The 14,849-nt window shown below is 44.1% G+C and overlaps 1 protein-coding gene across 1 annotated transcript; it reads right to left on the reverse strand.

Moving 5' to 3' along the window:
- Window positions 1-1,323: 1,323 nt before the first annotated feature.
- ube2l3b (ubiquitin-conjugating enzyme E2L 3b) lies at window positions 1,324-5,982 on the reverse strand. Its single transcript, XM_084439733.1, has 4 exons — window positions 5,919-5,982; window positions 3,992-4,087; window positions 3,607-3,793; window positions 1,324-3,043 (listed from the first exon to the last, which is right to left on the reverse strand). Exons 1-4 carry the CDS (start codon window positions 5,943-5,945, stop codon window positions 2,889-2,891), a joined length of 465 nt encoding a protein of 154 aa, XP_084295859.1. The 5' UTR covers window positions 5,946-5,982; the 3' UTR covers window positions 1,324-2,888.
- Window positions 5,983-14,849: the final 8,867 nt, after the last annotated feature.

The raw sequence follows: 14,849 nt of genomic DNA on the forward strand, positions 1-14,849 counted from the left end.
TTGGTTCAGCATTCTGTCCTTGATTTACAACTCTACAAACACAGGTGCCAGAGATTATTTGTTGAAGCGATAGCTCTTCTATTTACCTCTTCCAGAGCTGGCTGAATGAGATGCAGTCAGATAAGCTCTGCTAATGATTCCTAAGGCCAACCTGTGCGGTGGCAGCTGGTGGAGCTGAGCTGTGGCCGTGGAGAAGTGTGGCTGATCTTCAGCAGGTATCTGTGATAACCTCTCTGGGCCAGAGACATCCCCTATAGACCTGCAGGTGCACCACCACCAAGTCATCTGCAGCTAATGACCCTATAACATCCGAGTTGGTCGACATGTCGTTAATTAATGAGCTACTGTGTGATAAAATAATTAATTTCTTATTGTTCCCACGTGGTCTACACCTTTTGTATATTTAGTTGTGTTGTTCTCTGTACTTTATATGTCCTTGTGTCTTTCTATGTGAAACTTTGCTGCCTTCTTGGCCAGGTCAGTATTGTAAAAGAGATTTTATCTCAATGCTTTTTATCTGGTTAAATAAAGGTTAAATAAATAAAAGAGCTATTTTGATGGTTGAGTAACACACGATAGAATACATTCAAATTTTTATCATATTTTACAATGTAACTGGCAAACTGCCAACAACTGTTCCCAACTGTAGGACTGTCAAGCTCAATTGAGTTGCCTCAGTCACACTATGCATACTAATAATGACTAGCCATTGTCATCAACACATATTGGAACAAATGTGGTATTGTAACTGGTATTTTGAGAGCAGAGCCCTGCCCTACCCACTGACCATGTTCAAATGTTCCACCCAGCATTTGCCCCATGTTTGTTCTGTTGCTAAAAGGTTGCAGATGTGAACACCCACTTCTCATTCTTTCCACGAGGTGGCCACACCCTATAAGTGGATTTGAAAGCAGAGGAGAGGTTTAAGCATAAGCTCGTACACCAACCCTTTGGCATAGGAATCCAAGATGTCTGACGTTCTTAAATGGTTGTGTTGTGTGTGGTGCAACCTAGTGGTGGATTGACATCATGACACCCAACATGACTTAAATAAATCCTTAAGAATTATTAAACCAAAATAAACTTCGGTAGGTGACTCCTTCATAAGCAAGACCACACCTAATATTTACCATGTCTGGCTACATTTGCCAAATATCAGTCTCTCTTCTGGACTAACGCCCCCCCTCCATACACACACACACACAAACTTAGACTTGGATATCCTGGATCTGAACCTTGGATAACATATCCAAACGCATTCACTCTCAAACACCACACCTCCACAATGCCACTTCCACCCATTGAGGCCAAATGGTAGCCATCTTTATTATGAAACACTGGGCCGAATAATACAGCGGTTACACTCGTCTCCCGGCCCTGTCCCACACATGGGAGGGCGGCCAGCCCTCTCCCAGCGGAGTACAAGGTGCTTTCTGAAGGACCTGCGTGAGGTGACTGACTTCACTGTGGCTCTCCCAACCTTCCCACTAACAACCAGGCAAGTCCATGTTTAGGGAGGGGGGGGGGGGGGGGGGTGAAGGATAATGATGCAAGGTGACAGGGCCCAAAGGTCTATGTGCTATATGGAGACAGGTGCATACGTGTAGCAGACTTCAGTTAGCGCAATATAGGAGCTACTTGTCTCTCCTTTTACCAGTAGGCTAATGTGGAGGACCAATAGTTTTTTTTTTTCAGTTACGAGGGAAGAACCCACAAGATAACAGCCACTTACACCGGTGAGCAAGCATCCGCTCGGCGCTGGGACTTGAGGAGTTTGGGGACTGAACAGAACTTTGCCTACGATGCAAAACCCAATCAGGAGCACATCTCACAAATGCAGTTCATTACATCATTATGCCTAACGAGGGGAGGATAGAACGCCAAGATGGGGTCCGACAGTTTTCATCTCATAAGCATTTCGTAAACAGTGTAAAGATTTCAACCAATCACACATGATTTTAACCTTTCTTTTTTATCTTTTATGAAACAATGTAATTGATAACAGAGTTGGTGTATAGGCTGCCATTTTGAGTCTGGTCTTCTTAGTGGGTTACAGACTTGGGGGGGAGGGAGAACTGAGAGAGGGAGGGCTTGTTCCACAGAATACAGTGCAACTCCAGAAGCAGAGAAGTAGTCAGAAAAGGAAAAACATTGCACCACACACCTCCGGGTCCTAGCTACCGAGAGGGCCAGTCTGCCATTTTGTTTCTTTAGTGAGACATTTTCTTTTCGGGTGTGACAGAGCTTAAATGATGAGACTAGCGGAAAGAAAATGAATATAGGGATAAAACAACCACAACTTTTCCTTCTCTGTGAGAAAACTCCTTGCAAAAAAAATGGACTACAAGAGATCTACTATACTCAAGCAGTGATTCGTTTCCCCTTTTTACACAGCAGATTAAAACGCTGTGTGTCTCATTTTACTTCTACGTCTTTTTTTAAATCCTTAGTGCGCAATCTTAACGTGGAAATTCTCTAACCATTTTTTCCATCACTTTTTTCTGTTTTTTTAATTTAAGAAAATAGTAGAAAGTTAGTAACGGCCTCAAGCTATATCACCAGGAGGAGGAGCCTGTCTGACCAGGAGGAGGAGTCTGCCTGATCCACAGAGAGCCGAGGAGGGGAGGGAGGCGGCGGGCGACTCGGCCCCTACGCTCAGTAGGGCTGCTCCTAGGCTGCTAGGATGACGTGGGTGTGTGTGTGGGGGGGGGGAGGGGGTGGTTGGGTGTGAGGGACGGATGGAGAGATGGGTTGGGCTGGGGGGGGTTAAGAGAGGAAGGGGTCGGGAGGAGGGGGGGGGGGGTATTTGGCTGGGTAGGGGAGAGGGGGAAGGAGAGAGACAGAGAGAGAGAGAGAAAGAGAGAGAGGGCTACGCACTCCTCAGGGGGTCAGTCCATTGGCCTCTTTTCTCCATGTTTCTTTGTAAACTCTTCTGCGTTCTTAAAGAATTTTTTACGGTCCTTTGAGTACTCTTCTGCTAGGTCTGCCCTCAGAGGGTGCTCCGGCTGGGGGTCGTTCACCAGGGCGATGAGGGACTGAATTACTGAAAGATCGAGATGGAAAAAAAAATAAGGTCAGTTAAATTAGGACGCTAAATTAGACGTCTCCCCCCTCTACAAGAGACGCAGCACCTTTGGACACCTGCTTTCTTGCTGTTGAGAGCAACCAAAACTGTTATACAGTCATAACAGTTAACAGTCACACACAACCTAGTGAGACAATGTGAAGTGTTTGTGGGTTCGGACATCTTTCACTGGGGTTTTATTATGAAAAGTCTTGTCTGGTCAATCACAGCCCGGAGGACATGACAGCCTAGTCATAACACAATTCAATAACACAATTAATTACTACACATTTATGCCCAAGTCTTCATGGCATGCCTTTGGATACAACTCGAAAACAATGATGCAGTGTGATTCAAATTCTGGACGTGACAATTGTTATGATCACGGCATAAGTCGGCATAATGTGATGTACCATTATTTGGCGGTGTTACTCATAGTACTACTGACTTCTGCATCACCACGTAAAATTGTCCATGGCACGTCTAGCAACCCAAAGGAAACATAAGTCCTTCTACGAGAGGAGTGCCAGGGGTCTACCTACCTTGGTCAGTTTTGGTGGCTGGCTTCCAGTTCTCTGCACTGATGACAGGCAGGCACACTTGTCCCTTCTCATCGATGTTGGGGTGATAGATCTTCGTCTTGAACGTGATCTTGGGGGGCTTGAACGGGTACTCAGCAGGGAAAATGATCTCGATCCTGAACGCTCCTTTGTCGTAAGGAGGGTTGTCCTGTTAAAAGTTCACACAATAAACCATGGTTAATCAGCGCCGCAAACTACCCACACGAAACGTCTGTTGAAGATGTTGAATATGAATAAGTTAACATTGTTTTTTCTATTTTTCAAGCTACAGCCGCTGATCAATTCCACAACATTTCAAGGCAAAATATCACAAAGACTTCTTAGTCGATGGCAATGAGGAACTTACGGGGACAATGAGGCCTTGCCATGTCAATATGTTTGATTCATCAACTTGAATGTTTCGGAAGTTCTTCATTCCAGACTTGCGAATCTCTTCAAGTTCCTGAGAAAGAAAAAAAAAGAAGCAAACCAAGAGTCACCTTAATTGGCAGGTCTGGCTGTCTAAGGTCGAGCAGGAAAGGCCGGTTTTCACCCAGTCAAACCAATATGGTATCAAATGATAGGCCCTGCCTCTGAGTTGGACCAGGAAACACACACTAACACGGGTAGTGTCCAATTAACCTACTGATATGGGTCCACCATTCATCAGAGCACAGCATGGGATCCCCAACTCCTCACACCTATCCTCCTTTCCTTTCTGTTTGCTCTGAAACGACAGCTAATAGCTCCCTAGCTAGCTCTGACTCTACATCCTGAATGACCCCATCCGACCGGGCTCAAGTGGGTTGGCTAACCCTAACCCTAACGCACTTCTAGAGCTAGCCCGCATGCCCAAGCACCTAGCTAGATTAGCTCATTTAATGAGCTCACTCACGTGTTAGCCAACCCAAGATTATATCTGAGGACGAGATAAAGCACTTCCTCACAATCAGTGCTACAACCTAGCTAGCTAACAACCAGTAGAGGCTAGCACACTAGATAGATAGCACACTAGATAGATAGCACACTAGATAGATAGCACACCAGCTAACGTTCACATTAATCACAACCCAGTCTAGACGGGTAGCTAGCTGATTGTTTGTTGATTATTTTGGGTAACGTTAGTTTTAATCGGCTATCTATCTATCCATCTATCCTAGCTTGTGAAAGCGAGATGAACCGAAGCTAAGGGTCGAGACAGCGGGACGTGTTGAGCTAACCTCGCCTATCAAGGCTATTAAGGTTGAAATGACCACTAACTAGTGCTCCGTGTTTTAATGCAACCAGGTTGTCACTTGTTTTAATATCATCTCCTAAAAGCACAGACTAGCCAGGTCACTGCCCGGTTTGATAACGGGAACGGGCTCGGTATCTGGCCTAGTTTGCCGGTGCTTCCCAGCCTGTATATTTAGCATGCTAACGAGAGCTAGCGAGAAAGCCTGTATCTTTAGCATGCTAACGAGAGCTAGCGAGAAAGCCTGTATCTTTAGCATGCTAACGAGAGCTAGCGAGAAAGCCTGTATCTTTAGCATGCTAACGAGAAAGCCTGTATATTTAGCATGCTAACGCTAGCTAGCGAGAAAGCCTGTATATTTAGCATGCTAACGCTAGCTAGCGAGAAAGCCTGTATATTTAGCATGCTAACGGTAGCTAGCGAGAAAGCCTGTATATTTAGCATGCTAGCGAGAAAGCCTGTATATTTAGCATGCTAGCGAGAAAGCCTGTATCTTTAGCATGCTAACGAGAAAGCCTGTATATTTAGCATGCTAACGAGAAAGCCTGTATATTTAGCATGCTAACGGTAGCTAGCGAGAAAGCCTGTATCTTTAGCATGCTAGCGAGAAAGCCTGTATCTTTAGCATGCTAACGAGAAAGCCTGTATATTTAGCATGCTAACGGGAGCTAGCGAGAAAGCCTGTATATTTAGCATGCTAACGAGAAAGCCTGTATATTTAGCATGCTAACGTGAGCTAACGAGAAAGCCTGTATATTTAGCATGCTAACGTGAGCTAGAGAGAAAGCCTGTATATTTAGCATGCTAGCGAGAAAGCCTGTATCTTTAGCATGCTAACGAGAAAGCCTGTATATTTAGCATGCTAACGGTAGCTAGCCAGAAAGCGAAAGAGTGACATCTCGCTTTTAGCGGGGCCCCTTTTTACACCACGCGACTCATGCATATTAAACATGACCCACATGTCTGTATGAGCTGGGTTCGAGAATCGTCCAATACATGAAGTCCCCGACGGGCCTTTAGTGTGAATAGAGATATGAAAAAGGGATATGAGAAGATTTACCTTGTGCAGCCTCCTGCTCGCCGCCATCTTGAATCTAATGTGTGTGTTCCCAGAATACACAGCGGCGGCGTACGGCGCAGCTGCCTTGACTGACCTGAACAGCGGCTGCAGCAGAGTTAGAAAGGAAGATGGTTATGCGTTGGAACCCGAGTTCTATGAGTGGAGCAGAAAAGGAAGATGGTTATGCATTGGAACCCGAGTTCTATGAGTGGAGCAGAAAAGGACGATGGTTATGCATTGGAACCCTAGTTCTATGAGTGGAGCAGAAAAGGACGATGGTTATGCATTGGAACCCTAGTTCTATCAGTGGAGCAGAAAAGGACGATGGTTATGCATTGGAACCCTAGTTCTATGAGTGGAGCAGAAAAGGAAGATGGTTATGCGTTGGAACCCGAGTTCTATGAGTGGAGCAGAAAAGGAAGATGGTTATGCATTGGAACCCGAGTTCTATGAGTGGAGCAGAAAAGGACGATGGTAATGCATTGGAACCCGAGTTCTATGAGTGGAGCAGAAAAGGACGATGGTTATGCATTGGAACCCTAGTTCTATGAGTGGAGCAGAAAAGGAAGATGGTTATGCATTGGAACCCGAGTTCTATGAGTGGAGCAGAAAAGGACGATGGTTATGCATTGGAACCCGAGTTCTATGAGTGGAGCAGAAAAGGAAGATGGTTATGCATTGGAACCCGAGTTCTATGAGTGGAGCAGAAAAGGACGATGGTTATGCATTGGAACCCTAGTTCTATGAGTGGAGCAGAAAAGGAAGATGGTTATGCATTGGAACCCGAGTTCTATGAGTGGAGCAGAAAAGGACGATGGTTATGCATTGGAACCCGAGTTCTATGAGTGGAGCAGAAAAGGACGATGGTTATGCATTGGAACCCTAGTTCTATGAGTGGAGCAGAAAAGGACGATGGTTATGCATTGGAACCCTAGTTCTATGAGTGGAGCAGAAAAGGAAGATGGTTATGCATTGGAACCCTAGTTCTATGAGTGGAGCAGAAAATGACGATGGTTATGCATTGGAACCCTAGTTCTATGAGTGGAGCAGAAAAGGAAGATGGTTATGCATTGGAACCCTAGTTCTATGAGTGGAGCAGAAAAGGAAGATGGTTATGCATTGGAACCCTAGTTCTATGAGTGGAGCAGAAAAGGACGATGGTTATGCATTGGAACCCTAGTTCTATGAGTGGAGCAGAAAAGGATGATGGTTATGCATTGGAACCCTAGTTCTATGAGTGGAGCAGAAAAGGACGATGGTTATGCATTGGAACCCGAGTTCTATGAGTGGAGCAGAAAAGGACAATGGTTATGCATTGGAACCCTAGTTCTATGAGTGGAGCAGAAAAGGACGATGGTTATGCATTGGAACCCTAGTTCTATGAGTGGAGCAGAAAAGGACGATGGTTATGCATTGGAACCCTAGTTCTATGAGTGGAGCAGAGCCCCACAGGCCTAGCTCCCATTGGCTTGTGAAACCTAGCCAGCAACATTTGACTTAAGAAGAAAAAACATACACGTACCTGTGTTCAAACAGGTCTAGTGCATCACTGCTTGCCTGCACAACTGCTCCAAACTGAAGTTAGACTGCGGGGTCTGTTCACTGTGGGGCTCCACTCCTCTCATAGAACTGGGGTTACAATGCATAGCCTAACCATCGTTCTATTTCGTGGAGCTCCGCCCCACAGGGTTAGCTCCTATTGGCATAAGCGGAGCTACATGAGTGCAGCATACACTCTTGCTGGCCCCAGTAACAAAAGATTGGCCAGCCAGGGCCGTGCTTGCAGTCCTGAAGGCCGGTGTGGGAGCAACAGACCACAGCGGGACCCCACAGCAGGTTGTTTCTGCTTGTGCTGGAGAGGAGAGGCGAGATGACGAGCGAGGAGGAGCCGGTCTTGCTCCAGGATATTAGACACAGCCGAACCAAACAACCCCTCCTTGCTTACTGGTGAGTTGAGGAAGACGCCCTAGTTTTCTTCACGCAGACCGGTCAGAGAGAGACACAAATGACGCTTCCGAACAACAGATGTGTCCATCACTCCTCCCAGGCAGGAGGCGGAGACTCTCACCAGCAGAGCGACGGCTCCTGCAGCTTCGTTCATCTTCGCTCTCCGATCCGCTTCCAAGGAAGAGGGGTTTTGCTCCTTGGCTAGCTGGCTGATGCAGATGGCTAGCATGGCAATGGATGAGCTGGCAGCAACGGCTTGTGCCGCCAGCTTGTACCTCTTGTCCGCCAAGGACAGAGTCGTCTTGTCAGGCTTCAGCGGCTTCCTAGCCGAGCCCCAAGCGGAGGAACCGGGCACGAGAACAGTGGCGATGTCGGGTTCCAGTGTAGGGGAACCACTTGTCATGACGTCGTTCCAGCCGGCCACCCTCGTAGCTCTTGCGAAGGGTCGTAGCGGAACCTTCAGTGAGACCGGCTGACCTCATCCCGCCCCCACAACCTGCACGACTGATGCACACTACATCTTTACCACAGAAATGAGGAGTCATTTGTGCCGTTTTCTGGATTTCCACATTTGAAAAAAGTCCATAGGGGCCCTTCTACTTTTCAGTGTAGAGCTCTGCATGTCTATGCACATAACATGAATAACGCATAAAACATTTCATATATTCATATTCAAGAAGAAAATAAATATGTTTCCACTCTTTACCACAACAGAACAAGCATCATGGGTGGGGGACAACATGTTTACTGTTGCATGGCTTGCTTTTGTCTTATACTCCTCACTTGGAATGAAAATTATATGATTATAAATTAATATTTATAGTATAATACAAAATTATGTTGCAGGCATTACAGGCAGGTTTCCTTATAGGATGCCAAACCAGAGATGAACATTATGGACAATAAAATAGTCAGGCTCCGTTTTTGAGCGTTTATCTTTTGTATGTAATGCATGTGTCTTGTCTTTGATTCAAACTTCAATGGAATCCTGGCTCACAGTAGCTCTGGACATGTACTGTAAATTCATTCATTCATTCATTCATTCATTCATTCATTCATCACCTTTATTTAGTTTCTCAGGAATACAACTGATGGGCAGGCCCTCATTTTCAATGTAGCCGAGATTACAAAACAAGCAGCAACAATAAAAACAATGTTAAACAATAAGATGTCATTCACAAATAACAATATAATTTAAAATTAAACACAAATGGTGAATCTTATGCTTTCTTCTTTTAACATTTCTTCCTTGGTGAGAAGCCTAGCCTATCCTAGTCGCAGAAGAAACTGTACCATTCACCAATAAGATGTTATCTACTCATAATTATGTGAATTAAGCTTCAAGCATAACTTAATAGATAACGTCAGTCACATAACTTCGTAGATAACTTGGGGCATAATTTAAATGTGCAGTGTGTGATTTTTGAAGGCATCTAGTGGTGAGGTTGCAGATTGCTAAATGGGTATTAATGAGAGGTGGTCACACTGGCAGGTCAGAGGATCCAAGATGGAAGCCAGCGTGGGCAGGTGAGGGTGGAAGAGATACTAACCTCTGCCATTACTTCCACACAGCTGAGATGGAATAAATGGTTGAGATATAGACAGACAGAAAGTTAGACATGTATATACAGATAGATATATGTACGTACAGACAGACAGACAGACAGACAGACAGACAGACAGACAGACAGACAGACAGATAGATAGATAGATAGATAGATAGATAGATAGATAGATAGATAGATAGATAGATAGATAGGTTCAAATACCCTCTTGATTATGATGCTCCCTGACATCATCACCTGGCTCCTCCTCCCCACAGGGTGTTGAGGAGGTTGGTGAGCGAATCAGACGACTGCCGCTGACGACCTTCCACCAACCTCCTGCCCTCTCTTACTAAAACAAGGTCGGGAGGTAACCCTAAGCCAATGAAAGGCCTCCACTGGTCGAGATATAATTTCAAGAGACAGGGAGACTACTGCGGTCGATGCTATTCATTCCTCAGTTCAAAGTCACAGTGCTGCCACGACCACCAGATGGTGCTATTGGGCGCTGTTCATAAAAAAAATAATTTGCTGGTGATCCATGTAACATGCTGTACAACATTATGGGGAATAAAATGTTGAGGCTGCATACTAAGCTATCCATATTAAATGTAATTATCATAGACAATCTCAGGAAACAAGCTGGGTCATTTTATGTGCAGTAAATTATTGTTTTCCTCAAATTTCAGTAGACCTATCATATGGTAACCAATAGATGGCGCAGTGGTCTCATTTCTGTTCAATGCTCCAATGATTATATTAGAGTCAATTAGGCGGATTTGTCAAGTATACAAGCCACAAAACCGCAATAACCTCAGTGTTTGGTGATAGTGAGATAAGAACCGTTTAAGTCTGTCCGAGCACAGCGACTACAGTGGGAAAGAGAAACGTCTGCAGCAGTATCATGGAAGTATCAACCCACCATAGAGATACATATAAAATCAAATCAAACTTTATTTGTATAGCACATTTCATCCACAGAGGCAACACAATGCGCTTTACAGAGAACAATAGGAGGGTGGGGCATAGGTCCCACCCCTACATATTCCAGAGGGAAGCAAAAAAAACAGTTTCACCCGGGAGCCAGAAAAGGTGAATATGAAAGGCCTTTTATTCTAATTCTATGCATAACACATTATGCATCAGTTCCACGTGCAGCCATTAAGTGAGTAGTCAAGTGTACTGTTTAATGTGTTGTATTATCCACTAATACAAAGACTGATGCTTTCATGGGTTCCAGGAATTTTGTTTCAAGACTGAGGTTTGAGAATGGACAGACATTTCTTAGTATTTCTTGCTATGTTTTGCCGGGGCTGAACTCACCTCTATCTAGGCTTTCAGTCATAGCTATCCACATTAGCTACTTAGCAGCAACAGCGAGTCAGCAGCAACTATGCAAAACTACGAAAGAGCATTAGGGCCAACAACTGAGTTTATTGTTTTTTTAAGCTTTTGAGTTTAAATCAGAATTTCTGACTTTAAAGGCAGAATTTCTGAGAAAAAAGTCAGAAATAACTTCTGAGATTAAAGTCAGAATTTCTGAGAAAAAAACTCGGAATTTCTGAGAAAAAGGTCAGAAATAACTTCCGAGAAAAAAGTCAGAATTTCTGACTTTAAACTCAGAAGCTTAAAAAACAACAACTCAGCTGTTGGCCCTAATGCTCTTCCGTACAAAACAGAGAGCTTGAATATTTGGTGAAAACAATTTTACAAAATAACCTAGCTTGAAAGTATCAGGACAGGACAGGACATAAGATAAACCCTAGTGTCAAACAATGTTCTTGGTTAAGTGATGCCAGAACAGAAGCACAATTGGCACAGTTGAGACTTGGCACTCTATTGGAATATCTTGGGCATGTCATGCCATGCCAGACAGATTACTGTAAGGGTTTGATAATGAAACGATGACATAAACAATGACGAAAAACAAATAAACTGTCTGAGAAAGTTTTTTTTCCCTCCCAATATGTTTGTGTGTTACACACACACGCACACACACGCACACACACGCACACACACACACACACACACACACACACACACACACACACACACACACACACACACACACACACACACACACCCCTACAATAGACAATAACAAGAAAACCACATCCTTACCCTAAACCGGGTTCTTGTCCGGAAACACATCATGTTTATGTGTAAAACAAACACACAAACAAACAAACAAACAACAAACAAACAAACAAACAAAGTCTCCTTGTTCTAGTACTGGGACTGGACTGGTGTAACTGGTTCTTTTAGAAGGCTTCCCAGATAGCAAGCGGATGTGTAATGATTCTGGGCCATATATGGGCCGGAACTAAGCCACAAGGGCCAGATCTGGCCTGTATATGGCCCAGATCCACTTGCTATCTGGGTTTGCTGATGGTATGTACAGTTCTCTCAGTTCACTTACTCTTCACAAATACATGTATTATAAGAGACGGGATCAAGAGGTTGTCTATGGAACCTGGATCCTAGATTTATTAGGTATTCTATTAAATATCTATTAATAGATAGATATAATTAAGTATCTAATTAAATATCTATTAATTAGATAGTCTATTTAAAAAAAATCTGTATAATATGATTAATCACCTCAATCACAAATACACTATTTCAATTATCACCCATCCATGATAATGATGGTAATATCTATTCCATCTCTACCGTACGTCCACACAAGGATGGTCCACTGACTCTGTTTGCACTGAAGATGTCCAGCCTGGTACAGATATACAGCTTCTGGTGAACAGTAGAGACTACCGAGGAAATTCTGCCCGATTTCCAGTAAATCACATGACTCCACACACACACACACACACACACACACACACACACACACACATTGATGGGCATGATCAGACCTGAGCTCTTTCATACCCATCAGAAGTCAGTCATTAAAGGAGCCATGCAGAAACCATGTGACCCACAAGCCCCTATGAGAGACAGCGTGTACTCCTTTAAGGGAGTCTCCCCCTGAATGCATGGTTGACATAATATACAGTCTCTCGTGTTCTGGCTGTGTGGGTCCTGTCTAAATCCAGGATATCAAAGCCAGCTATGCACCATCACCATCCAACCATTCAGCAACAAACACCACCTGTACTAGATAAGCTACTTTAATCACACCCCTGAGGGAAATGTGGAATTTCAGCAGTTGATAGTACTAAGGGAGTTTTTTGAGTGTTGACTGACTGTATGGTTTCTTTGCCCTTGGGCTTTTTCACATGGATTTAACTTGTTGTTTTTTGTCACTGATAAACACAACATACTCTATAATAAGAGACAATTCATTAGAAATCAGGAAATAATTGATCGCATAAGTACTCACCCCTTTGCTGTGAAACTCTAAAATAAGCTCTTGTACAATCAATTTTCTTCTAACCCTAACCTCAATTCAAGTGAGAATCTGTGGCAAGACTTAAAAATGGCTCCATCCAACTTGATGGAGCAATTTTGCAAAGAAGAATGGGCGATAATTGCCGCGTACAGATGTGCAAAGCTGATCAAGACTTACTCAAACAGACTCACAGCTGTAATTTCTGTATGCCCTAGGTGCTTCTACTAGCACATTGTTAAGAGGTTCAATCAATCAATCAATCAATCAATCAATCAAAGCTTTATTAGTATAGCGCATTTCATACCCAGAGGCAACACTATGCGCTTTACAGAGAACAAGGGAGGTGGGCATACGACCCACCCCTACATATTCCAGAGGGAAGCAAAAAAACAGTATCACCCGGGGGCCAGATAAGTGAGCTGTAAAAAGATTTCCCTGACCCCTCTCAACAAGGCGATGGAGCAAGCTCCAGGAGTATGTTTGTCTACCGGCTAAGAACATTTATAAAGCAATACATTACATTAAATTACATTTCAGAGTAAGAGAGGCTTAAAGCATCATAGGAGAGAGAACATTCTACGGACATGCTACGACATCCACAGCAGACACGGGGGTATCTATCGGACTCCGGGAGGTCTGCTGGTGACAGTGGGGCATCCACTGGACCTGGTTAGAAGATAGGAGGGAGAGAGAGAGGCACTAGGGAGAGGGAAGGCCGAGGGAAGGCAGAACAGGGTTAGTAGCACATAGAGCCATACAGACCACACAGATATTGAAACAGGCAACCTGGGGCAAGCTCCTGGAATATATTTGTCTAATGGCTAAGAACATTTAAAGAACAATAAATTACATTAAATTAAATTTTCAGAGCAAGAAAGGCTAAGAGCATCAGGTCCAGGCCTAAGCCAGATGTGGACTGATGTGTGTCTGTGTGTACGTGTGTGTGTGTGTACTAAATATTACGATATCCACAGCTCCGCAGCTGACACTGGACCTGGTTAGAGGATAGGAGGGAGAGAGAGAGGCACTAGGGGATGCAGAAAACGGTTAGTAGCACACTGAGTCACCAGATATATCTGACACTGTAAATATTCCAGATAATTCTGTCTTCACGGGTAAGGCATTGCACAACCTATGACGTAATGCTATCTCTAAGCACAATGGGCCTCATTCACCAATATCTTCTTAAGTTCTGTTCTTAAATGTCTTCCTAAGAACGTTTCTAAGGAAAGCTGGACCTGCCTTCTCTTCTCAAACTGTTCACTGTCCACTGTTCATATGATTGGACTTATTCCTGCTGCTGTATTATACACTTTTTATTTATTGTATGTCTCTGTCTGTTTTGATGTTAAATGTTTGGCTGTCAGCGCGGGTAGCCCAAGCAAAATCTCTGTAAAGACAATAAAGTGTTACTTGACTTGGGTTACTTGACTTGAACTGAACATGCGTGAACGCCGCCCGGAAGCTCCATATAAGGACATGCCACCACTGGCACAGGTGCTGCGAAACAGTGAGACAATTCTGCAGGATAGTGATCATGTCAAAGCATAAATCTGATGGGGCGCCGGCCAAAAGAAGAAAAAGCTTCAGCAGTGCTAAAGTGGAGGTAGCCTACTGCTGGAGGAGGTCAACAATAGACGGGCGGTCATATTCAGTAGTGTCAGCAGTGGCTAGAAAGCAACACAAAAGAATGAAGCATGGGACGCGATCACCCGTGCAGATAGTATCAGGAGAAGGGCGCACAATTGCTGAAATAAAAAAAGAAATGGGCTGATGTGAAATCGGACAGCAAAAAAACGCATTGCGAAACATAGGTAGGCTACCCTACTTATCTGATCTTATCTACATACTGTATAGAAATGGTCTTTATTGTGTCATTTATAAATTGAGTATTGGAGTTCATCTGTAATGACCATAACCTTGGAGCCGGCAGCAACATTTCACTGTGACTGGACATTAGGCTGCATGTGACAAATGAAGGAATCGTGAATGTTTAATCATGAGGAGAGATATGCAGGCCACTGGAGGTGGACCGGCCTGCCCACCGTTGTCTGAGTTCGACCAGCGCGTTGGTGAGAGATGAGGGATTGAGAA

The sequence above is a fragment of the Borostomias antarcticus genome (assembly GCF_949987555.1).
Source record: "Borostomias antarcticus genome assembly, chromosome: 6".
NCBI classification, from domain to species: Eukaryota; Metazoa; Chordata; class Actinopteri; order Stomiiformes; family Stomiidae; genus Borostomias; species Borostomias antarcticus.

Coding starts and splice junctions, on each gene's coding strand:
- ube2l3b (XM_084439733.1), bottom strand. CDS start 5,945: ATGGCGGCGAGCAGGAGGCTGCACAAG. Junction 3,794..3,991: donor GGCAAGGCCTCATTGTCCCC/GTAAGTTCCTCA, acceptor AACTTTTAACAG/GACAACCCTCCTTACGACAA. Junction 3,044..3,606: donor AGCCACCAAAACTGACCAAG/GTAGGTAGACCC, acceptor TCGATCTTTCAG/TAATTCAGTCCCTCATCGCC.